This window comes from Centruroides sculpturatus, unplaced genomic scaffold (genome assembly GCF_000671375.1).
Source record: "Centruroides sculpturatus isolate CEXI.00-Female unplaced genomic scaffold, Cexi_2.0 scaffold134, whole genome shotgun sequence".
NCBI classification, from domain to species: domain Eukaryota; kingdom Metazoa; phylum Arthropoda; class Arachnida; order Scorpiones; family Buthidae; genus Centruroides; species Centruroides sculpturatus.
Window position 1 is genome coordinate 560,065 of NW_019384368.1, and position 18,066 is coordinate 578,130.

General features: G+C 33.8%; 3 protein-coding genes across 9 annotated transcripts in view; 1 reads left to right on the forward strand and 2 right to left on the reverse strand.

Annotated features, from left to right (window-relative positions):
- Positions 1–1,592: 1,592 nt before the first annotated feature.
- On the forward strand, positions 1,593–5,771 carry LOC111613163 (evolutionarily conserved signaling intermediate in Toll pathway, mitochondrial-like). 3 transcript variants are annotated; one of them, XM_023354492.1, is made up of 5 exons: positions 1,593–2,175; positions 3,732–4,202; positions 4,267–4,490; positions 4,559–4,766; positions 5,261–5,771. In XM_023354492.1, the coding sequence occupies exons 2-5, from the start codon at positions 3,734–3,736 to the stop codon at positions 5,548–5,550; spliced, it is 1,191 nt and encodes a 396-aa protein (XP_023210260.1). In that variant the 5' UTR covers positions 1,593–2,175; positions 3,732–3,733; the 3' UTR covers positions 5,551–5,771. The 3 variants fall into 3 exon arrangements, with proteins under 3 accessions (XP_023210260.1, XP_023210268.1, XP_023210278.1); XM_023354500.1 differs by having other exon boundaries at positions 2,084–2,179; XM_023354510.1 differs by lacking the exon at positions 1,593–2,175 and adding an exon at positions 2,676–2,813.
- A 3,377-nt stretch (positions 5,772–9,148) lies between these two features.
- On the reverse strand, positions 9,149–11,279 carry LOC111613218 (phospholipase A2 Scol/Pla-like). The gene is made up of 4 exons (XM_023354573.1): positions 11,133–11,279; positions 10,903–11,053; positions 10,716–10,837; positions 9,149–9,814 (listed from the first exon to the last, which is right to left on the reverse strand). Exons 1-4 carry the CDS (start codon positions 11,257–11,259, stop codon positions 9,627–9,629), a joined length of 588 nt encoding a protein of 195 aa, XP_023210341.1. The 5' UTR covers positions 11,260–11,279; the 3' UTR covers positions 9,149–9,626.
- A 3,846-nt stretch (positions 11,280–15,125) lies between these two features.
- The window catches only part of LOC111613184 (SUN domain-containing protein 2-like), a 36,812-nt gene continuing 33,871 nt past the window's right edge, over positions 15,126–18,066 (reverse strand). For all 5 annotated transcript variants that reach the window (XM_023354555.1, XM_023354541.1, XM_023354549.1 and 2 more), the window contains 3 exons: positions 17,867–18,034; positions 17,701–17,793; positions 15,126–15,825 (listed from right to left, as the gene is read on the reverse strand). In XM_023354555.1, coding sequence (XP_023210323.1) covers positions 15,715–15,825; positions 17,701–17,793; positions 17,867–18,034 — 372 coding nt within the window. In that variant the 3' untranslated portion in view covers positions 15,126–15,714. The remainder of the gene's footprint in view (positions 15,826–17,700; positions 17,794–17,866; positions 18,035–18,066) is intronic.

The following is an 18,066-nucleotide window of genomic DNA, read 5'->3' on the forward strand; positions in this document are numbered from 1 at the left end:
ACTGTAAAACCAAATTTAATTTTCTTTTATGTTTTTCCATATAGTTTTATGATAGAAGATAGATAACAGTTATCCCTTCCTTATTAATTTATCATATTCTTGTAAGATCTATATATATCTCGTTGCCTCTAGTCTTTATGACATTTCAAACCATCTTTCTTTTAGTTTTTTGTCATATAGTGCTTTGTTATATCGTTAGTTTCAGTGGTACTAGCCTCCTCCTTACTGTAGTGTTCGATACATTAAAACCTGTCTCATTAGCACCTGTTGAAAGTGTTTAGAATGTTCTGAAGAAAATGATACCTAAAAAAGAGTAATAACCATAAAAGAATTAAAGAAGACAGTCAATGAATCAATCAGAGGATAATCCAGAGTAGCGAAACTGACAACGTAATCTCACAATAAGTTGGAATTGCGGATTCGAGTTCGANATGTGCCAAAGAGGATTATTAGATGCAATAATTTTCAATTCCAATACATGATGTGCAAAACAAGATTTCTTTAATGAGATTCTTGTTTGCCGCGGAATTTCTTTCAAGCAGATTTTTTTGAGAGATCCTGGATGATACTATTTTTTCGGAGATTGAAAAATGCTCCTTCGTATAACCTCATATAAAACACAGTTTGTAAATATACATAAACGATTATTGTTCCTATGTATGTATACAATATATTGACTGACCAATTGCATTTGTCATTTCCTCAGCTATATCCGTGGTGAAGGTCTCCTGAAACAGGAAACAGTCGACTCCTAAGTCAGCGCAGGACGGGAATGAACACTGATTGATATCTACCCACTCTTTCGCAAGGTTTCACTTGTTATACTCGTTCGTGTATAACAAAATCGAGAAATTGGCAGAACTGTATATAAAATATTTACAAAAACATAACGGGAATGTGTATTTACTCGAAATTATATCTTTTCATATTAAATAATTTAACCTTCAATTCCATCTTACATCCTTTTTAGTTCATCCTTTGATGTTGAATCTTCATCTATTAACGTTGAACATTCAAGAAACTTCTAATTTCATTTTTATCTTTTTTTAAAAGTATTTCTTGCTTTTACTTTTTCAATGAATATTGTATCAATTCCATGTTTTTTCTTGAGTTATTTCCCCTAAAGCCGAGCGAAATTTCAAAATTTTTTTATTAAAATTGCAAGAAATTTTTAATGGCATTTTCATTCCAACAAATACACAATGCAGTTGTATTGTTCATTCGTTAACAATTACGGAAAAAGCGCGTTCCGTAATTGTCACCAATGACGTCGCACTAGTGACATTACGTTTGTTTTATACAGTTTAATCACTTTCACCCGCTCTAAAGATCTTTTTAAAGATAAATTTGTAGAGAACCTTTTCAGCAAGTCCATTACGAGTTCGGCCAGGCAATATGAACGGCCGATAATGAGGAACGAGACCCGACATTAAATATGAACGGACCAGCCCAAAAATTTTCTAGATTTTTTGACCGTTCGGTCCCGCTAGTGGCCCAGTGGATAAAACCACTGAACACTGATGATAGTTTTAGTAAGTTAGCGCCTCGCTAAAGGGCCGGCCACGTGGAGTTTTCCGGGTTTTCTTCATGTTAGTAACACCTAAATAGGAACAAGCTTTCCACAAAACGTCTCCTGGGCGACATTCTTCCATCGATAGATGCCATGTGTCGCGTTGCCGTATACGAATAAAACTAAACCAAATCCATTCGTTCGGATTCGATTCCGAATGCCCAGAGCGGTAGGTCGCTACTTTAACTGCCCGGCCATTAATTGGGGCCGTATTAACCCCATGGCCCTAGGCTTTTAGGTATTTCGGGACCCTCCGACATCTTCAATCTTTTACAGCTATACTGCGTGACTGGTATTTAGACACTAAACCGCAACAGGCTACGTAGTCATGTTTTTGTAAATTTTGAAAACAATATTAATTCGTTTTACATCCTCCTGAGCCCTGGACACGTGTCTAATGATTAAAACGACCAATAAAATTATCTTTAACTAATCGAAATTACTATATAATTTATTTTTAATCAGTGGAGCATAATTATAATAATTTGTTACGGTGAGATGGCAACACTTTACTAAATTTCAAGATGGCAGCCTCAATGCATTCGTTTGCAATTCAACGTGGAGTGTTAACATTTTTATAAAACGACAAGTTTACGTGAAAATAAGTTAGTATGTTACTTTATATTGTAACTTTTGAATCAGATATTTATGTTGTAACCCAAAAAACATGACATTATTGAGAATTTTGTAAATATATATATAAATGCTTGGTAGTTTATATACATGTGTGTTTACAAATTACCTAAAGGTGACTCTACCTAACTTTGTTGTTAACTTGAATAGTCTTCAAAAATTTGTAAATGTTATGTAATATCCCAGGTGACTGTATAGAAGTTAATAATGCAGAATTTATCCAAATTAAATCTTATTTCCTGTACTGCTTGGTGATTTATAAGAATTAATGAAAATTTAAAATGGTGTTCTGTTACAGAACAGTCACACAGTTTGGTACAGGATTCAAATACAGTTATTAAATTGAATTTCAAATTTCGGAAAAGTTTTTAATCATTTATTTCTGTAATATTTTGATATATTTATGAAATTATTCATTAAATTGTATGTAAATTGATACATTAAAAATTTGAAAAGAAATGAAAATTTTCATTACACCTGTGGTTCACAAAATGCATAGAGCTACAATTTGATATATGGTTAAATTCTTCTTAAGAGAGCACCCTTGGATCGCTGCATTATGTACCCTTATTGGACTGCTCTCTTATCCAAAGTAACGAGATTGTCAAAGGTATTTGATTCTCTTTGCTTTTTCGTGTCGTACGAGCTCTATGTAACTTATAATGCATTTGGAAATTTTAAAATGAAAATGTAAATTTTCGGCATTGTTTTATTAATTAATTTAGCACTTAATGAATATTTTCTGAAGATAAATTACGAAATAGCATTAATGCTAGAATAATAATTTCAAAAGTTTGCAGTATTTAGTTTAAAATACAGTTGTCCCTTGATAATCCGACAGGTATGGGACCAAAGGTGTGTCAGATTACCAAAAGTGTCCGGATTACCGAAAATAATTACATATTTCGCATTGTTTTGCTAGCAGTAACTTACAATATTCTCTACTCCAACTGTTCGAACAGAACTGCTCACATAAAACACACGAAATGTGTGTCATCGTGTAAAAATTGGATGGGGAGATTCACATCGCAGACACGTAACGGGGACGGGTACCTTGACGGGAGGTGCGTCGGACTACTGAGCATGTCGGATTAAAAAACGTCTGACTATAGAGGGACAACTGTATATGTTTTTAAGTATAATACCTATTGATTAGATTGCATTATATAAAATAGTAAAATTTTTTGTATTAATTAAATGACAAAATTGGTCATCTTATATTTACTTTCACTCCAGGCTCGAGAACTATAATATAGCAGTACTGTTCTTACTTTGTAGGCTACTTGTCCCAACAGTTGATGATAAAAATTCAATTTAAATACCGAATTAAATATCCCATTTAAAAACAATTAATGGGATGTTTCCAAATAAGTGATGGAGGCTAAATGGACCTCATCTATTTTAGTTCTTCATCTATTTTTGGGACTGAAAGTAAATAAAAGATTACTGATTTTGTCTTAATTTTTATTAAAATATAAAAGTTGTCTTGTTACGATTTATTAAAAAAAATTTTTTTTGTATTTTATAGGAATGAATTTATTTTACATCAGGTCTTCACATTTTTTAATTGGCTCGTTCTACAGGACTTACATTTGCTCAAAGAATGTCGTGCATCAAAATCATTGTCGAAATTTATATTTATTTTCAATCCGAAACTTTGCTTTCAATAGAGATTATGGCCCGGATGAGAAAGCTGTACGATTGAAAGAGCGTATTTTTCAAAAAATCGAAAACCCCGATAAACGAGCATTTTTAATAACTGTAGATACATACTGCGAAAGGGATAAAGGAAGGAGAGGTCATGTCGAATTCATCCATGCTGCCCTTAAACATATGGAAGAATATGGCGTTGAAGATGATCTTGAAGTCTATAAGAAACTATTAGATATTTTTCCAAAAGGAAAATATGTTGCACAAAATATCTTCCAAACAGAATTTATGCATTTTCCAAAACATCAGCAATGTGCAATAGATTTATTGGATCAAATGGAAAGGTTTGGTAAGTGATTTTATATTTTAAAATATGTAATATAAATTTAAATAAATATTTATTTTGTTTTAAGGTGTAATGCCCGATAAAGAAATTCAAGATATGATTTATAATACTTTTGGTAAATACAGTTTCGTTCACCGCAAGTTTGCTCGCATGGCTTACTGGCTTCCAAAATTTAGAAATCTCAGTCCATTTCCTCTTCCTAAACCGTTACCCAATGACGTCTCTGAATTAGCCAAATTAGCTATAGAAAGAATATGTGTTGATCTCAGGAACGTCATTAGTGTTTATAATGTGAGTTAAAATTTTTGCAGTTTACAATAAATTTAGTACGATGAATTTTAAATTTCCTGTATTTTTAGACGAGTGACGTTAAGGAGTCTCTGGACAAAACATGGATAATTAGTGGACAAAGTCCAGAACAGCAAAAGCTATTAAGAGAACATCCATTGACACAACCTGTTATCGTCGAAGGTCCTTATATTATTTGGTTAAGGAAAGTTTCAATTTCTTATTTTATTTTATCGGCAGATCCAAAACCAATTCCCGAAGATGAGGTTGATATTGATGGTATATTTATTCCGTCATTTTAAAATTTAGAAAGTATAGGCAATACTTGACTTTCGGACATAACGTGTTCCTAAAAATGCATAATAAAATCAAATGTTTAAAAATTGAGCAGAGTTACAAATTGTAGAGGGCTAAAAGGAAACAAAGTCTTTTATTAATGTAGAAAAGTATTACATTTTTAGTCAAAATGGTAAAATGTATAAAACATTAAAAGGAAATAATTATAATTTAATTCTCACAATGATTTTGTTGTTACCAAGCTATCATACAGTAGCACTAAATGCTACTGTATGATAGCTTGAAATTTTTGTTTATAAGCCAAAAAATATGTGAAAGTCTAAATTTGGTATGCATATAATAATTTAGGGGTATTAAAATAAAAACAACAGAATAAATTGAAAGTCAAATGTCCAAAAGTTAATGTATGCCTAAGTAGAATTTGATAAATTTGTTTTGCATTTTAATTAATTTTTCCTGTATCTTACATATAATAGATGTATCAAATTTAACTGTTGGAATATTTACTCCTCCTGCTAAGAAAGTAGCACCGCTGCCCTCAATTCATGAACAAGAAGATAGAGTTATATTTGCATGCTGTGCAACGGGAACATCCAGCAGGGATTCTTTGCTATCTTGGATTCGAATTTTACAAAAAACAAATCCCATCCTCGAACGTTTACCAATAACGTTTACTTTGAAAGCTCCCAGTAAAGAACTTGTCACCTTAAATCAAAAAGAAACAGATATTGCCAGCAGTCCAGCTCTACCAGAATCTACTAGTTGATATTAAGTTGATTAGATAATTTTGGTAAACTTCTAGTGTAAAATAAAACTGTATATATTGATTGTAATATTTATTTAGTATAAACACTTCTAGTTTTAGTGATTTCTTTAGAGTAGTGTTGTTAATAAATGCACTATTCAATCAATCTAATCAATAGTGCATTCAAATTTTTGGCCAATTCGTGGTAGCAAGTTTATATTTTTAGTGGCAATTTATTGTTTTAAAAAATTAATAATTAAATAACTTTTAAGATTTTGGACATTCTTCTTTCAATCAAAAATATATCTACTAGTTAGTTATTTTAAAAAACCAATAATTTAATACATTCAATTAATTATATATATAGCAGGATCCAAAGTTTTTGCCTCGAACAGTTTGCACACAGCCACCTTCAAAACATTTCCTTAGGTGACAATAATACACTTTGCCATCACTTATACAGTTTCTGGAAGTATTACTGTAAGCCAGTTTTTGCAGCCACCTATAATGCCTCCTGAGATACTGCATTTTAACTTATTTGATGATTCAAAACAACATCCCTGCAGATGATGTTGGATCCAGGGTATGGGAGCACATTAGTATCATTTCTGGTAAGACACTGACCGTTATGGAACAATGTGTAGGTGTAATGTCATGGAGAAAGTATCATTGTCCATTTTGCCACATTTCAGGCCATTTATAATGGATGGACTCATGCAAGCAACATAAAATGTCCAGATCTGCAGGGATGATGTTTTGAGCTGTAAAATGAGGTGCAGTAAAACTCTAATCTAATGTTTTCTGACTGGGAAAAATAAACTTTAGAGGCAGGAAATGGTAAATTGAGGAACTGCCATAATTGAATCTGAACAGTAAAGATACAGAAAGATTTCATATAAGAACTTAATTCCAAGACTGTGTAATACAATAAACAGAGCCACAGAATTGCTTATTGTACACGAAGAAATCTGTCATTTTATATTGGACTTTGTGTCATGGAAATGTTTTCAAGGAGACCTTTCTCCAATCACTGCAACTTGGTATGCATGCCATCTCACTGGCATATGTGGCAAAAGTGTACGACTTGAGGGTCTGCAGAACTGTTAGTGGTTCAGAAATACTAGATGTGCGCTCAGATCCTTCATTGTCACCAGAAACATCACCAAGTTCTACTGTCTGAACATTTGTACCATTTGTGCTTGCTTCCTCGGCATAAAGTTCATCTACTGTCAATAAACTATACATTGCAATATTGTCATTGCAAACCACATATTCATTGAAATTCAGGGGTGTTCTATTGTAAGCATCTGTGGGTGCGATACTGTGCCAATCATCATCAATTACACTTTCTGCATGAAGATCAGCATCCACCGGTTTACCTCAACTATGGAATATGAAATTGGTGCATATTCCATAGCCTTTAGGTAAACCAGTGGATGCTGATCCTCATGAAAGCCAGTCTTTAAGTAATTTGCGATTGTTGATGCCTCAACGGCATCCTAAGATGTGATGGCAATGCATTACTTGCAGTATACTGATCTTTAATTTTGTATCACAACATGGAAATATGGGCTTTTGCACCAACATTTATCAGTACATTACCTTGAATCTACAGATGATTCCCACTTCCAAGTTGTAGATAAGAAACAAAATTCAGCCTTCCTCAACACAAGCCTTCTATTAAACCTGTATATCTAGCCATTTGATGATGCAAATTGGTGTATTTCAAGTCTAGCAGCAATTTCTGTATTTTCTCTGAGCACAACCAACTTCAGCTCTATTCACAAGTATGAGTGCTCTGCAAACATGCTGCAACTATTCCATTTTATCCATTGGTGACTTCTTTTTATTCTTACCATGTTTTACAGATGTGCCGCATTTGTTCATGACTTCCATAATTGAACCCCTATTTAGCCTTGTTGGAATTGAGTGATAACAAGTAATTATTTATTGTGACATTGTCACAGTACCATGCTGCAATTTTTTTATCATATTTTTTAAATTTATTTCATTTAAAACAGAGAGACCTGTTTGTCATGCAACTCTTCACTTCTTTTCCCTGTTGTCTCCAGTCACTTTACTCCATGGTGAGGAGGAAACTCTGAAGAGTTGCAAGAGTGCAGCTGCAACAAATCATTTTATATAGTACTGTCATCAAAGATTGGAAAAAAATATATGAGATAAGGAGGGGCGATTGCTGTGGAATTATGCTTCTATGACTAGCATGAGTTATTGTTAGACGGGGAAAATGCTAGATGCAGGAGTGTTACATTGAGAAATTAATAGCATGGGTTTATGTGGGGATTGATTGGACCAACTGTTAGATGTGGGAACATTAGATTGGGATTTCACTGAAAAAGCAGCATTGCAGAAGGCATTATGGATAATGCAAAAGATGGCTTTCAGCAATGTTTCCAGAGCTGTACAAGTACTGGAAAAAGTATATCGTTGCCTAAGAAAATTAGTTTTAAGGTTATTGTGAATTGATGTTTTAAACAACTCAAGGCGAGGAACAATACAACAAGTCTGAAATTTTGGATCCTACTGTGTATTACTAATACAAAAAGCTGTTGTCTGTCTGTGGGGGGCACAATTTTGTTCATCCTGTTTGAAGCTTAATAACTCCCGTTGGTTTTGTCGAAAGTTTCTGAAATTTTCAAGGAGGTTTGTCTATTAGGAGGATCGATGCTATTAAATTTTGGTGGTTAATGGTCGAGGGGTGGGTGGATAATGGAGGTTGTGTATCTCCATGTAGGGTCGGACTTAATGATAATTTTACTGATTATTAACAATATTTTTTATAAAATTCATCCCTACACTAAAAATTAAACTTTTTGCCATTTTATAATTAAAAATATGAAAAGTTTTTTAATACAGTATAACAACAGATAGCACCACCAAAATTTTAAATATCGCTGGGAAAGTTGAGAAATTTGTTGCTGGTTTATTTCATTTGAGGTTTCTTTTGGTTTAGTTTCGTATGGTTAAGATCTTAAGATCAAATTCAGACGGGTTGAAAAAAACCCCAAGAATATTTGGGGTTGGTATGTCTGGATATGTCAGACTCTGTCTCTTATTGTGCTTGTCTCTGAAAATATTATGGTGCATGTATATGTCTGCTGCTGTTATGCCAATTGTGTCTGCTTTGTTGTTGCAAGACACTCAACATATTATGGGCTATATGCTATTTAACTTTGATTCATTTTGAGTTGGTCCCATTACAGATTTTTGATCAGCCAGTTGTGAGCCTAAAGGATTCAAAGAACTTCTCAGAGTTGTGCAGTTATAATCAATTAAGTGAATAAAGCAACAGAAATTTATATGTTTTTACAGTTTCCACATTGCGGGTGCTACTTTGACATTATTAAAACTTCATATTTTTGAGAATTCATAATTTTATTGTACTATAATCTAATGGATTCGAGGTGTTCTACACAAAAGAGTCTGTAGTTGGGCATAGATTTGTGCTCGAACAAAATGGCCTGGTCACGTGGAATTTTCTGTGTTTTTTCACGTTTTTTCGTGTGTTTTTTTTACCTATGTAGGGACTAGTTTCCCATGGAAAATCCTCTTGAGAGGTGTCCCTTGCAGATTGCCTACATGTCACATTGTGAATTGCAGTGATAACTGTGGGCTAGACCTAGTTAAGGCAATACCACACTTGGTCACTGTCAAGGGAGAATTTTTTAATGGAAAACTTGCCCGTTTAGATGTTAGATGGCCGAGTAGTCAGGCTCTTGACCACCCAGGTCCCCCAGAGCCTACCATTCTGGAGGACCCAAGTTCGAATCCGGATGGGTCTATAAATCCCCAGGAATTATTCAGAGGGGTGGTCGGATCGAGCCCCATCCCTACCACCCAGCCAAAACCATAATGGACTTGCTAAGAGTTCCACAGGGCGGAGAGTTAAAAATAAAAAAAAAAAATATGTGAAGAAAGACTAGAAAAATTTAACGTGTCCAGCCATTGGTCAGGTGCATACAAAATTTCTACACACAATAAAAGTACAACCTTTGCTTTATGCTGCATTTATTGATACACACAAACTTTATTAACATACTTTAGCATTAGGAATTATCATTATTAGAAAAATATAATCATATTCCAGCTTCTAGAAGCGATCTGAGAGAATTTGTCTTCAATGCACTCTTGAATTGGGGCAGAAAAGATAAGTAAAGTCTATGATGATATTTCGGATTGTATTCGTCCATGAATCGATGGAAACACACTACAAGTTTTTGGTCGCAGTCGCATACTTTAGCTGCACACGGGTTGGGATTTTTACCTGAAAATAACAAATCAAATTATTTTATTTCTTTAAGTGAATGTATTGAAAACTTTTTTTACTGTTAAAAAAAATTCCAGCAACGAGTTGCATAACTTTCCTGGCAAAAAGTTAAAATTGTCTTTGGCGCCATCTGTTACTATATTTTATATTATTAATTTATTATAAAATGGCAAAAAGTTTAATTTTGAGGGTAGAGAGACGTTTTATAAAAAATTGTAAATGCTAATAACGAGTAAAATCTTCATTAAGTCCGACCCTACTGGAGATACACACGACCCCCATTATCTCCCCACCCCTCGGCCTTTTATCCACCAAAATTTAATAGCATCGATCTCTTCAATAAACAAACTAACACTTCATAGTCCGATTCGGAATTTCATTCTGTATCATTCGTGATGCCATTGATTTTGTGATCTAAACAAAAGACTAATCGTAAATGATTATAAGGATGGATGAAAGACCTAAAATTAATTCCTACAAGAGATTACACGAATCATCTGAATTTCTGGTGTTTTCCTTCCCATTCATTCTCACCGATTCATCATTCTCTTGCATTTCTCTATCTTTCTTCTCATATTTAACTAGATTAAATCTGTAAATAGCTGTAACTTGTCTCTAATAACTGAAGATTTGGCTAATGTCCTGCAATGGGCTAAAAATGGATCGGATCGATTGGATAAAGCAACGCAATCTGCTAAAGGATGGTGCCTCCCAGCAAGACTTTTAATTTAAATAAAAACTCGAAAAATTTCACGTGGTCAGGCACGATTCCGCGACAAATTGTTAGTGTTCGGCGGTTTTATCCGCTAGTGTTGACTAAAAATGGCCGCTTCGTATCAATTGTAACATTATATCAATCATTAAACCCATGAAATTTTGATATTTTTCGATTACTTACCGCATCTTACGCCCTTCTTTTTTTTATACCATTTGTATTTTACAACGTAAACTTGTCCGGGATCATGTTTGCATTCGTTACTATAAGCGGAAGTATAACATTCATCGTGGGTTTTACAGCATCTAAATACAAGAACATAATTATTTTCAAGTGTTTTTAACAATAGAAGCGACACAAGATTACTTACTTATCTATTCTATCGACCGGCTTTCCTTCTCCTCCGAGTCCACAGTATTTTCCGTACGGAAGAAATTCTCCGGGATATTTTCCAGTTTCATTTTTTACCATATGCCACATGGCAAAAAGGCTTCTCTTGTGTCGACTGGGTGCGCATTGTACTAAATAACACATTTATTTTAATTACGTCATTGTTAAGCAATTCCTCGAGGGCTTGAATTGATTTTTTTTAATACTTACTTGCGTATAGAGTGGCAAAGAGGAGGAAAATCGACAATGCCTTCATGTTGCTCCTCTGCACGTTCGAAAAATGCCGTTTAAACGATTGAAGATTTTTTCTTGCAATTGAGAAGTTTACCGAGTACATAGGTCAAATGATAATGTTATTTGTATAGATTAAAATCAAGAAAACGTCAGCGTTTTACTGTTAAATATGTTTTAATGAAAGTTAAATTGCCGTTGCTCTTGTCACAAAAAATAGGAAATCTTTACATTAAATGCCCTGCCCAATCATAATTAAAAAAAAAAAAAACTATATTCTGTACTTTTAGCTCGTGTCTTCAAAATTCTATCTCGTCCACCATTGGCCGAATGGATAATCTCGAATGGTCGTGGGTTCGCACCTGGCTGACGGACCGGCCACGTGGCGTTTTCCGAGTTTTCTTCAAGTTAATAACGTTTAAATAGGGGGTCAGTTTCTGGTAGGGGGCGATCTCTCGAGAGTATCCCCCTGGGCAAATTGCCTGACCATATAGAATCTAAATTAGCTCTATTTTTCAAGAAAATCGTCACTTAAATGTCAAAATTTGTTGCACTTTGCACGCTTAACACGAAACCACCACCTCCAAAACGCTAGAAAATTAATCATCCGCAGGATTTTGCTGGATCGATCTGAGTGGCAGCGTGTCGTACAGTACTTACATCTTCGGGGTCCGGATTCGATGTTTATTATTTGTTCGGATTTTGCACGAGTAAACATTAATCTATTATTTTTCAAATATTGTTAATCAGCCGTTTTTCGGGTTCACTTCACTACTCCGTCCACCCCTCCATCGAAACTTGAATGACACGGGTTGGGACTTCAACCATGCTGTAGCGTGTAGACCATACCCATGGGAGCAAAGCAGTCAAAAGAACCATTGGTCTGCGACCGTTCACGAGAAACATACTGATTTCGGAGGGATTGTTCCTGGAGTGTAATTGGAAGTCACTCCGCTGAACCTAGCGCGTGTTTAACAGGTGTCACCTGTGTCATTCAGAGTTGCAATTTTACCTAATTATACACGACTCTACCTTTTCACGAATACACCATCTACCGGTATCATCATACGAAAGGTCGGTGGACCTTTGCATGGAGGCCAAGACTCAGCTAGATTTACTTTTAAATTACAGACCTGTTGAGCTAATTAACAATACCAGAAAACTCTTCTGCTATTCTGACCAATTGTCTTCGTCTTTGGGTGGAAGATGTAGGGCGTTTTTGTCAATGATGCCAACTTAGAGGTTTTCTCTCTAAATTTAGGGAGAAAATGTAAAATCTGTCCATACTGGTTAATGGAGTTTCCAAATGTTCTCGTGTCGAGATTGAGAGCAGGCTGTTTCTCACGGTGCTTTTTCTCAACTGTGTCCACACTGCCTGCGCTTTTGGGTGAAAATTTGTTTATCTGGATTGTCAAAAGACTAATATTTTTTACATACATTGCACTGAAGCAAAACACTTAGTTGTAGGGGGTTTTCATGACAGAAGCGAGCAATACCAGCTCTTGTCGGCCAAAGAGGGCTTTTATATCGAATGGATTGATTTGTCGTCCTTGTAGAAGGAAACAATGCAGAATTTATTGATCTTCAGAGAACATTCAAATGGATTGATTAAGTTTACCCCATAGTAAATTACAACATGGGTGATATCTGACAATTACTCTGCTTACATCAAGTGTCAATTATGTAATAGAAGAAAACCGTCTAAGGACGAGTGCAGTTTGTTCCAATAAAGTCTCTCATGGATACAGGCCTCCCCTTATGGATTTGGCCTAACATATGATGGGTATATGTTTAAAAGGCACTCTTAGTGCCTGCAGATAAAAATGTTAAGACTTACCAACAGACTAATTAATTAAACAACACTGACATAAATTATTATTGTTATAATAAATTTTTTCTAGAGAATATCCTCTTGGGAGACATTCCCTTAGCAGACCACCACATGTTGGCATCTATAACGGAAGGAAACCAAAAAGAATTGGACAGAGCAAAGGTTTGAGATCGGAGATTTAAATACTTAAATTGCTAAATGGAGTTTACTTTTTATCTAAAGATTATTTTCATTCTCTAGAACAGGGATCGGCAATGTAATGCCCACAGGTGCCATGGTGTCTGTGGCGCATTTCAGATGCACCCATCTAGAACCATAGTCACACAAGTTCAAATATATATACTTTAATAAAATGCACTGTCAATGATTTTTAAAATTTTTCTTGCATCCTTAGTAACGAAAAGATTGCCGATCCACGGTCTAGAACAAATGATCCAGGCTAATTTCAATCAAAAGAATTACAGTGGTACCTCGGTATACGTCTGCTTTAGAATACGTCCTGTTTGGACGAAACAAATTTTGCTCGGTATACGACTTAATTCAATTATACGCGCCATCTATGAACAAGTAGCACTATCGGTATATTATACCAGACTAGACGTTCGCGGTGCCACAGTTTTAACTTTGTTAAATTTCTTTTTATTTTAATTTGTAAGTAAAATGTTATTTTTATTAATCATGAATTGCAAAAAGGCAACAGAAAAATAAAAAAAATGACTAAAATCACAATGAAACTGAAAAAAAGAGATTGTTGAGAAATATGAAGGTGACACAAGTGTTTGAGATTTAACTGTTGCATACCGTATTCCGAGAACGACGATACCGACAATCGTGAAAAATAAAGACATTATTAAATTTGCTAACGTTGCGAAAGGGGTTAAGTCAATTTCTAAACATAGATCGAAGACATTAGATCGTGTTGAGAAATTGCTTTTACTTTGTATAACTGAAAAACAGTGTGCTGGCGACAGCGTATCAAAAGCAATTATTTGCGAGAAAGCTAAAAAGATACATGCTGATCTCATGAAAAATCAAGCAGGAACAAGCCAGGAAAGCGAGGTGTTTAAAGCCAGCCACTTTTTTTTTTAATTGAGAACGGATTAATCATTTTTACATTACTTCTTATGGGAAAGGTTGGTTTGGTATACGTCCTATTCGGTATAAGTCCAAACATCGGGAACGGATTAAGGTCGTATACCGAGGTTCCACTGTATTAAAAATTAGGTGTTTTCATGATAATTGTTTGCTATTTTTATCTATCAGGGAGTCAAATTGTTGAAACTGTTGTAGGAATTCAATTAATAGATTAATTGGAAAGAGTTCGGCTTTATTACTCAGCAAATGTTTCGCTTGAATTAGTCAGTGCTGGGTCATTTCTTAGATTTAATGTTTCTTCAAAAATTCTGTAATAGTTTGATTTCAATTAAACCGTACATCCGTTTTATTTTGCAGAAATAAATGGGTGAAACCAAATTAAACTGTTTTTTTCCATATAGTTTTTATTGTGCCACTTAACTTGTTGCAAGTCCTTTATTTAGTTGTAAAAATTTGCTAGAAATTGTAGAGAGAACAATATAAAATTTTTTAAACTCAGAAAACTTTAAACTGTCTACCCCTCATTTGTTTCAAATTAATTCCAAAGCAATTTTTGTGTGTTTGTTTACTTTTCTGTCATCTGAAGATAGTTAAAATGGTTTTGAATGATGATGTTATCATCAAACATTTATATTTTGATGATTTTTTGCATGTTAGCAAATTTGTATAGGTCGACATTACCTCATTTAAACAGAATCAGTGCATTGTCATCTTGTTTGTCTGTGTGTGGATACAAATGCTATTCGATACTGTGCTAGATTGTCTCAATTGATCGCCCTGCAAAAACACTAACACAATTTTTGTATTTTCAAGTATTAATATTGAGAGAATTCTAACTATAAATAAAATCATCAAAGATATTTTCATATTTGCTATCGCCCAGAACATATCAAAGGTCAAGTTTTAGACCACATCGGCAAAAAGATGTTTGTAAGCAAAAATTTATCATCAATAAAATCTGCAAGTATAAATTATTTGATATTTACATTAAAATTCTTTAATATCAGAAACAACATATTTACAAATTATTATTATTACTTAAACAGTATTAATTTATACATATATGCTATGAATAGTAATGGCAAGAAATTACAGAGAAGTAAGAATCTCCAAAATAAAAAAAAACTGTTAGTAAAGAAAAAAAATATATATAAGTACAGTACAATAATATATTATCTAATACTCTATTTTCTGTATAAATAAATTAACGTGAACTTAACACAAGGCTAAAATTTGGATATTTTAAAGGAAATTTGTTTAAAATACACGTAGGACGAATAATAATAATACAAATGTGTTTTCACACAAAATTATGAGAAATTTTCGATAAAAATAATGACTATACAAATATGAAGCAGAATCTTTCCTCGTCTGTCGTTCGATCCAATTTTATAATAAATAGAATTATTTTTTTTTTAAATATAAATTTTCTTTAAAAAAATAGATGAAATTGAAATTGTATGTGTGACCAATGATATTTTGATTCACATCTATGATATGAGATTTAGTTGCAAAAGAAAATGCTCACAGTCGATGCAGCTATGATACTTTATGACATTCGTAGTGACTAGTTAGCTTGATCACAGATTTTTATCTCCTCTAGAGGTAGCGGTTTTAGTTCCGGGGGTGGTTTTTCTACTGTTGTTTCCCGTGCACTCTGAATCGGTACAGGCACGTGTAGTCCATGTGACCGTGGTTGCTAAGAATGCGCAGTTCGACAATGGGATACACTTCCGGTTCGGGATCCTGAAATATTTAATTAAATATATTTGAATTTACCATGTTAAGATCGCGTTACAATTAAAATTTGAGGAAGGATCAAGAGGTGTAAAGATAGAGTGAAGGAGCGAGCAGGAGGCACAGATGGGATTTTTATGATTTGAATAAACTTTCACCAGACATAATCCATATTTAAAGTGTAGCAATAACAATAGATCGGCTATTTGTAAGAGAAGATATAACAATATGAAGGAAGGGCCATGAGTGAAAGATATGTCATGGTAAATATATATATAAAATATAATGTCTTATTAGTGTTTGATGCAAATTTTGTGGCTGTAGTACTAAAAATTGATTTATAGTGGATTTCTTTATGTGACATGGCAGCAAATTTTAAAGTATCAAGTAGTCATCAAGTTTCTTAAAAGATGGAATAGCACCTATGAAATCGAGCAATGTCTAGATTAAGTATGTGGAGAAGCTTCTGCCTTCATATACCACTGTGAAAGAATGGGTTAAACATTTTTGATTAGGACGAGAATCCCTTGAAGATGACACAAGATCTGGTCTCCTAGTAAATATGATAACCTTGGAATAAAATTGATGTGGTGGAGGAACCAGTTTTTTTGGATTGCCAATTGAAAGTGAAAGATATAGCAACAATGACCAACGTATAAGAGCATTCGATTTATATTTCTTGAGCATCTAGGCATGAGCAAAGACAGTACAAGATGGATTCCTAAACTTCTTTCTTCTGTCCAACAGCAGCAGCATGTAGAAAGTGCACAGTTGATTTTGGACCTTTATGAAGTGAATGGAGTTGATTTTTTGAAATTATTGTTATAGGAGACAAAACTGTGGTCCTTTATTATGACCCCTTTTCCAAAATGGAATCAATGGAGTGGCAAAGTACTTTAGCCTTTTTTGGGGATCCCTCCCAAAAAAAGACTAAAGTGTCATCATCAACCAAAAACATTATGACTACTGGTTTTTTTGAAACTGAAAGCATATTGGTGGTGAACTTTAAAGAAACACTATTGTAATTGCAAAATATTATTCAATGTTATTACATCAGTTGCCTGCAAAGATAAGCAAGCAAGGAAAATTAACAAGAGGAGTACACTTGTTGCATAACAATGCACCTATCCACACCGCATCAAGCTCAATCATCCTTTACAGTCCAGATCTTGACCCATCAGACAGTTTTTTGTTCCCAGATTTAAAAAAAGCTCTGAGAAAGACATTTTGACAGTGATGAAGTGCCACAGACTGTTGTAATGGACCAGTTTAAAAATCTTCAGAACAGTTTTATAACTTGCTTTTTAAACATAAGTGCAATGAAATCAAGAATTGATTATATTGAAAAATAACCGTTATTTGGTTTATTTCCATTGCCCTTTCTCACTAGATTGAGAACTTATGGCACATCTTATGATATATAATAAATATATTGGTGAATTTTATTCTCTAACAGGTTTTGCAAATGACATTATACTGTAGAAAAATTCTTAATTTGACAACTTCAATTTATAATTTGCCGCAATGTCTAAAAAAGATTACCGTTATCCCATAAGGAAATGCCTCCTCTTAATTCTGTAATAAGTAACTTTGCAGATGACCCATTACAAAATTAAATAATTTTCTCAAATACTGAGAAAAACTTGAGAACAAATACAAAATAAAGTTTCATTTATTGGCTAACTTGCTCTTTTAAAAAAGAAGTAAATCTAAACATCCATTAATATAGTAAGCAGTATAAAAATTAATTACTCCAATGTATATCAAAAGCACACATACAGTATTACATAAATAGGCAAAGAAAATAGACAAATAGGCAGATTTAAAATTATGTGGGCCTACCATTACTTATACTTTACGATATTTTAATTTTAAAAATCTTACCTTTACATAAAAGTATTGAAGAGGATCGCCATCTTTGTTGTAGGTGAACGTTCCCAATAATTTTCCGTCCAGATCCATTTCTGTTTTTAAACCCTAATTAAAGAAATTTTCCCATTTAGAAAACAATTTAATTTTTAAAAAATTTAGAGTCATGTCTGAACCTTACATAAACTGAAAAATCTTTTGGTGCACTGTCTATAGAACCCGTTAACGATAACTGTTTGGGTATGTGCTCGATCGAGAAGGCTGTGGGACGTATGGGAACTGATAATTTTATCACAAGATAGCCTTGAGTTCCTTTGAAAGCCCAACATTGTCCAGGATGCACATCTGGCTGTTAAAAACAAAGAAAAAAAAAAAGAAAAA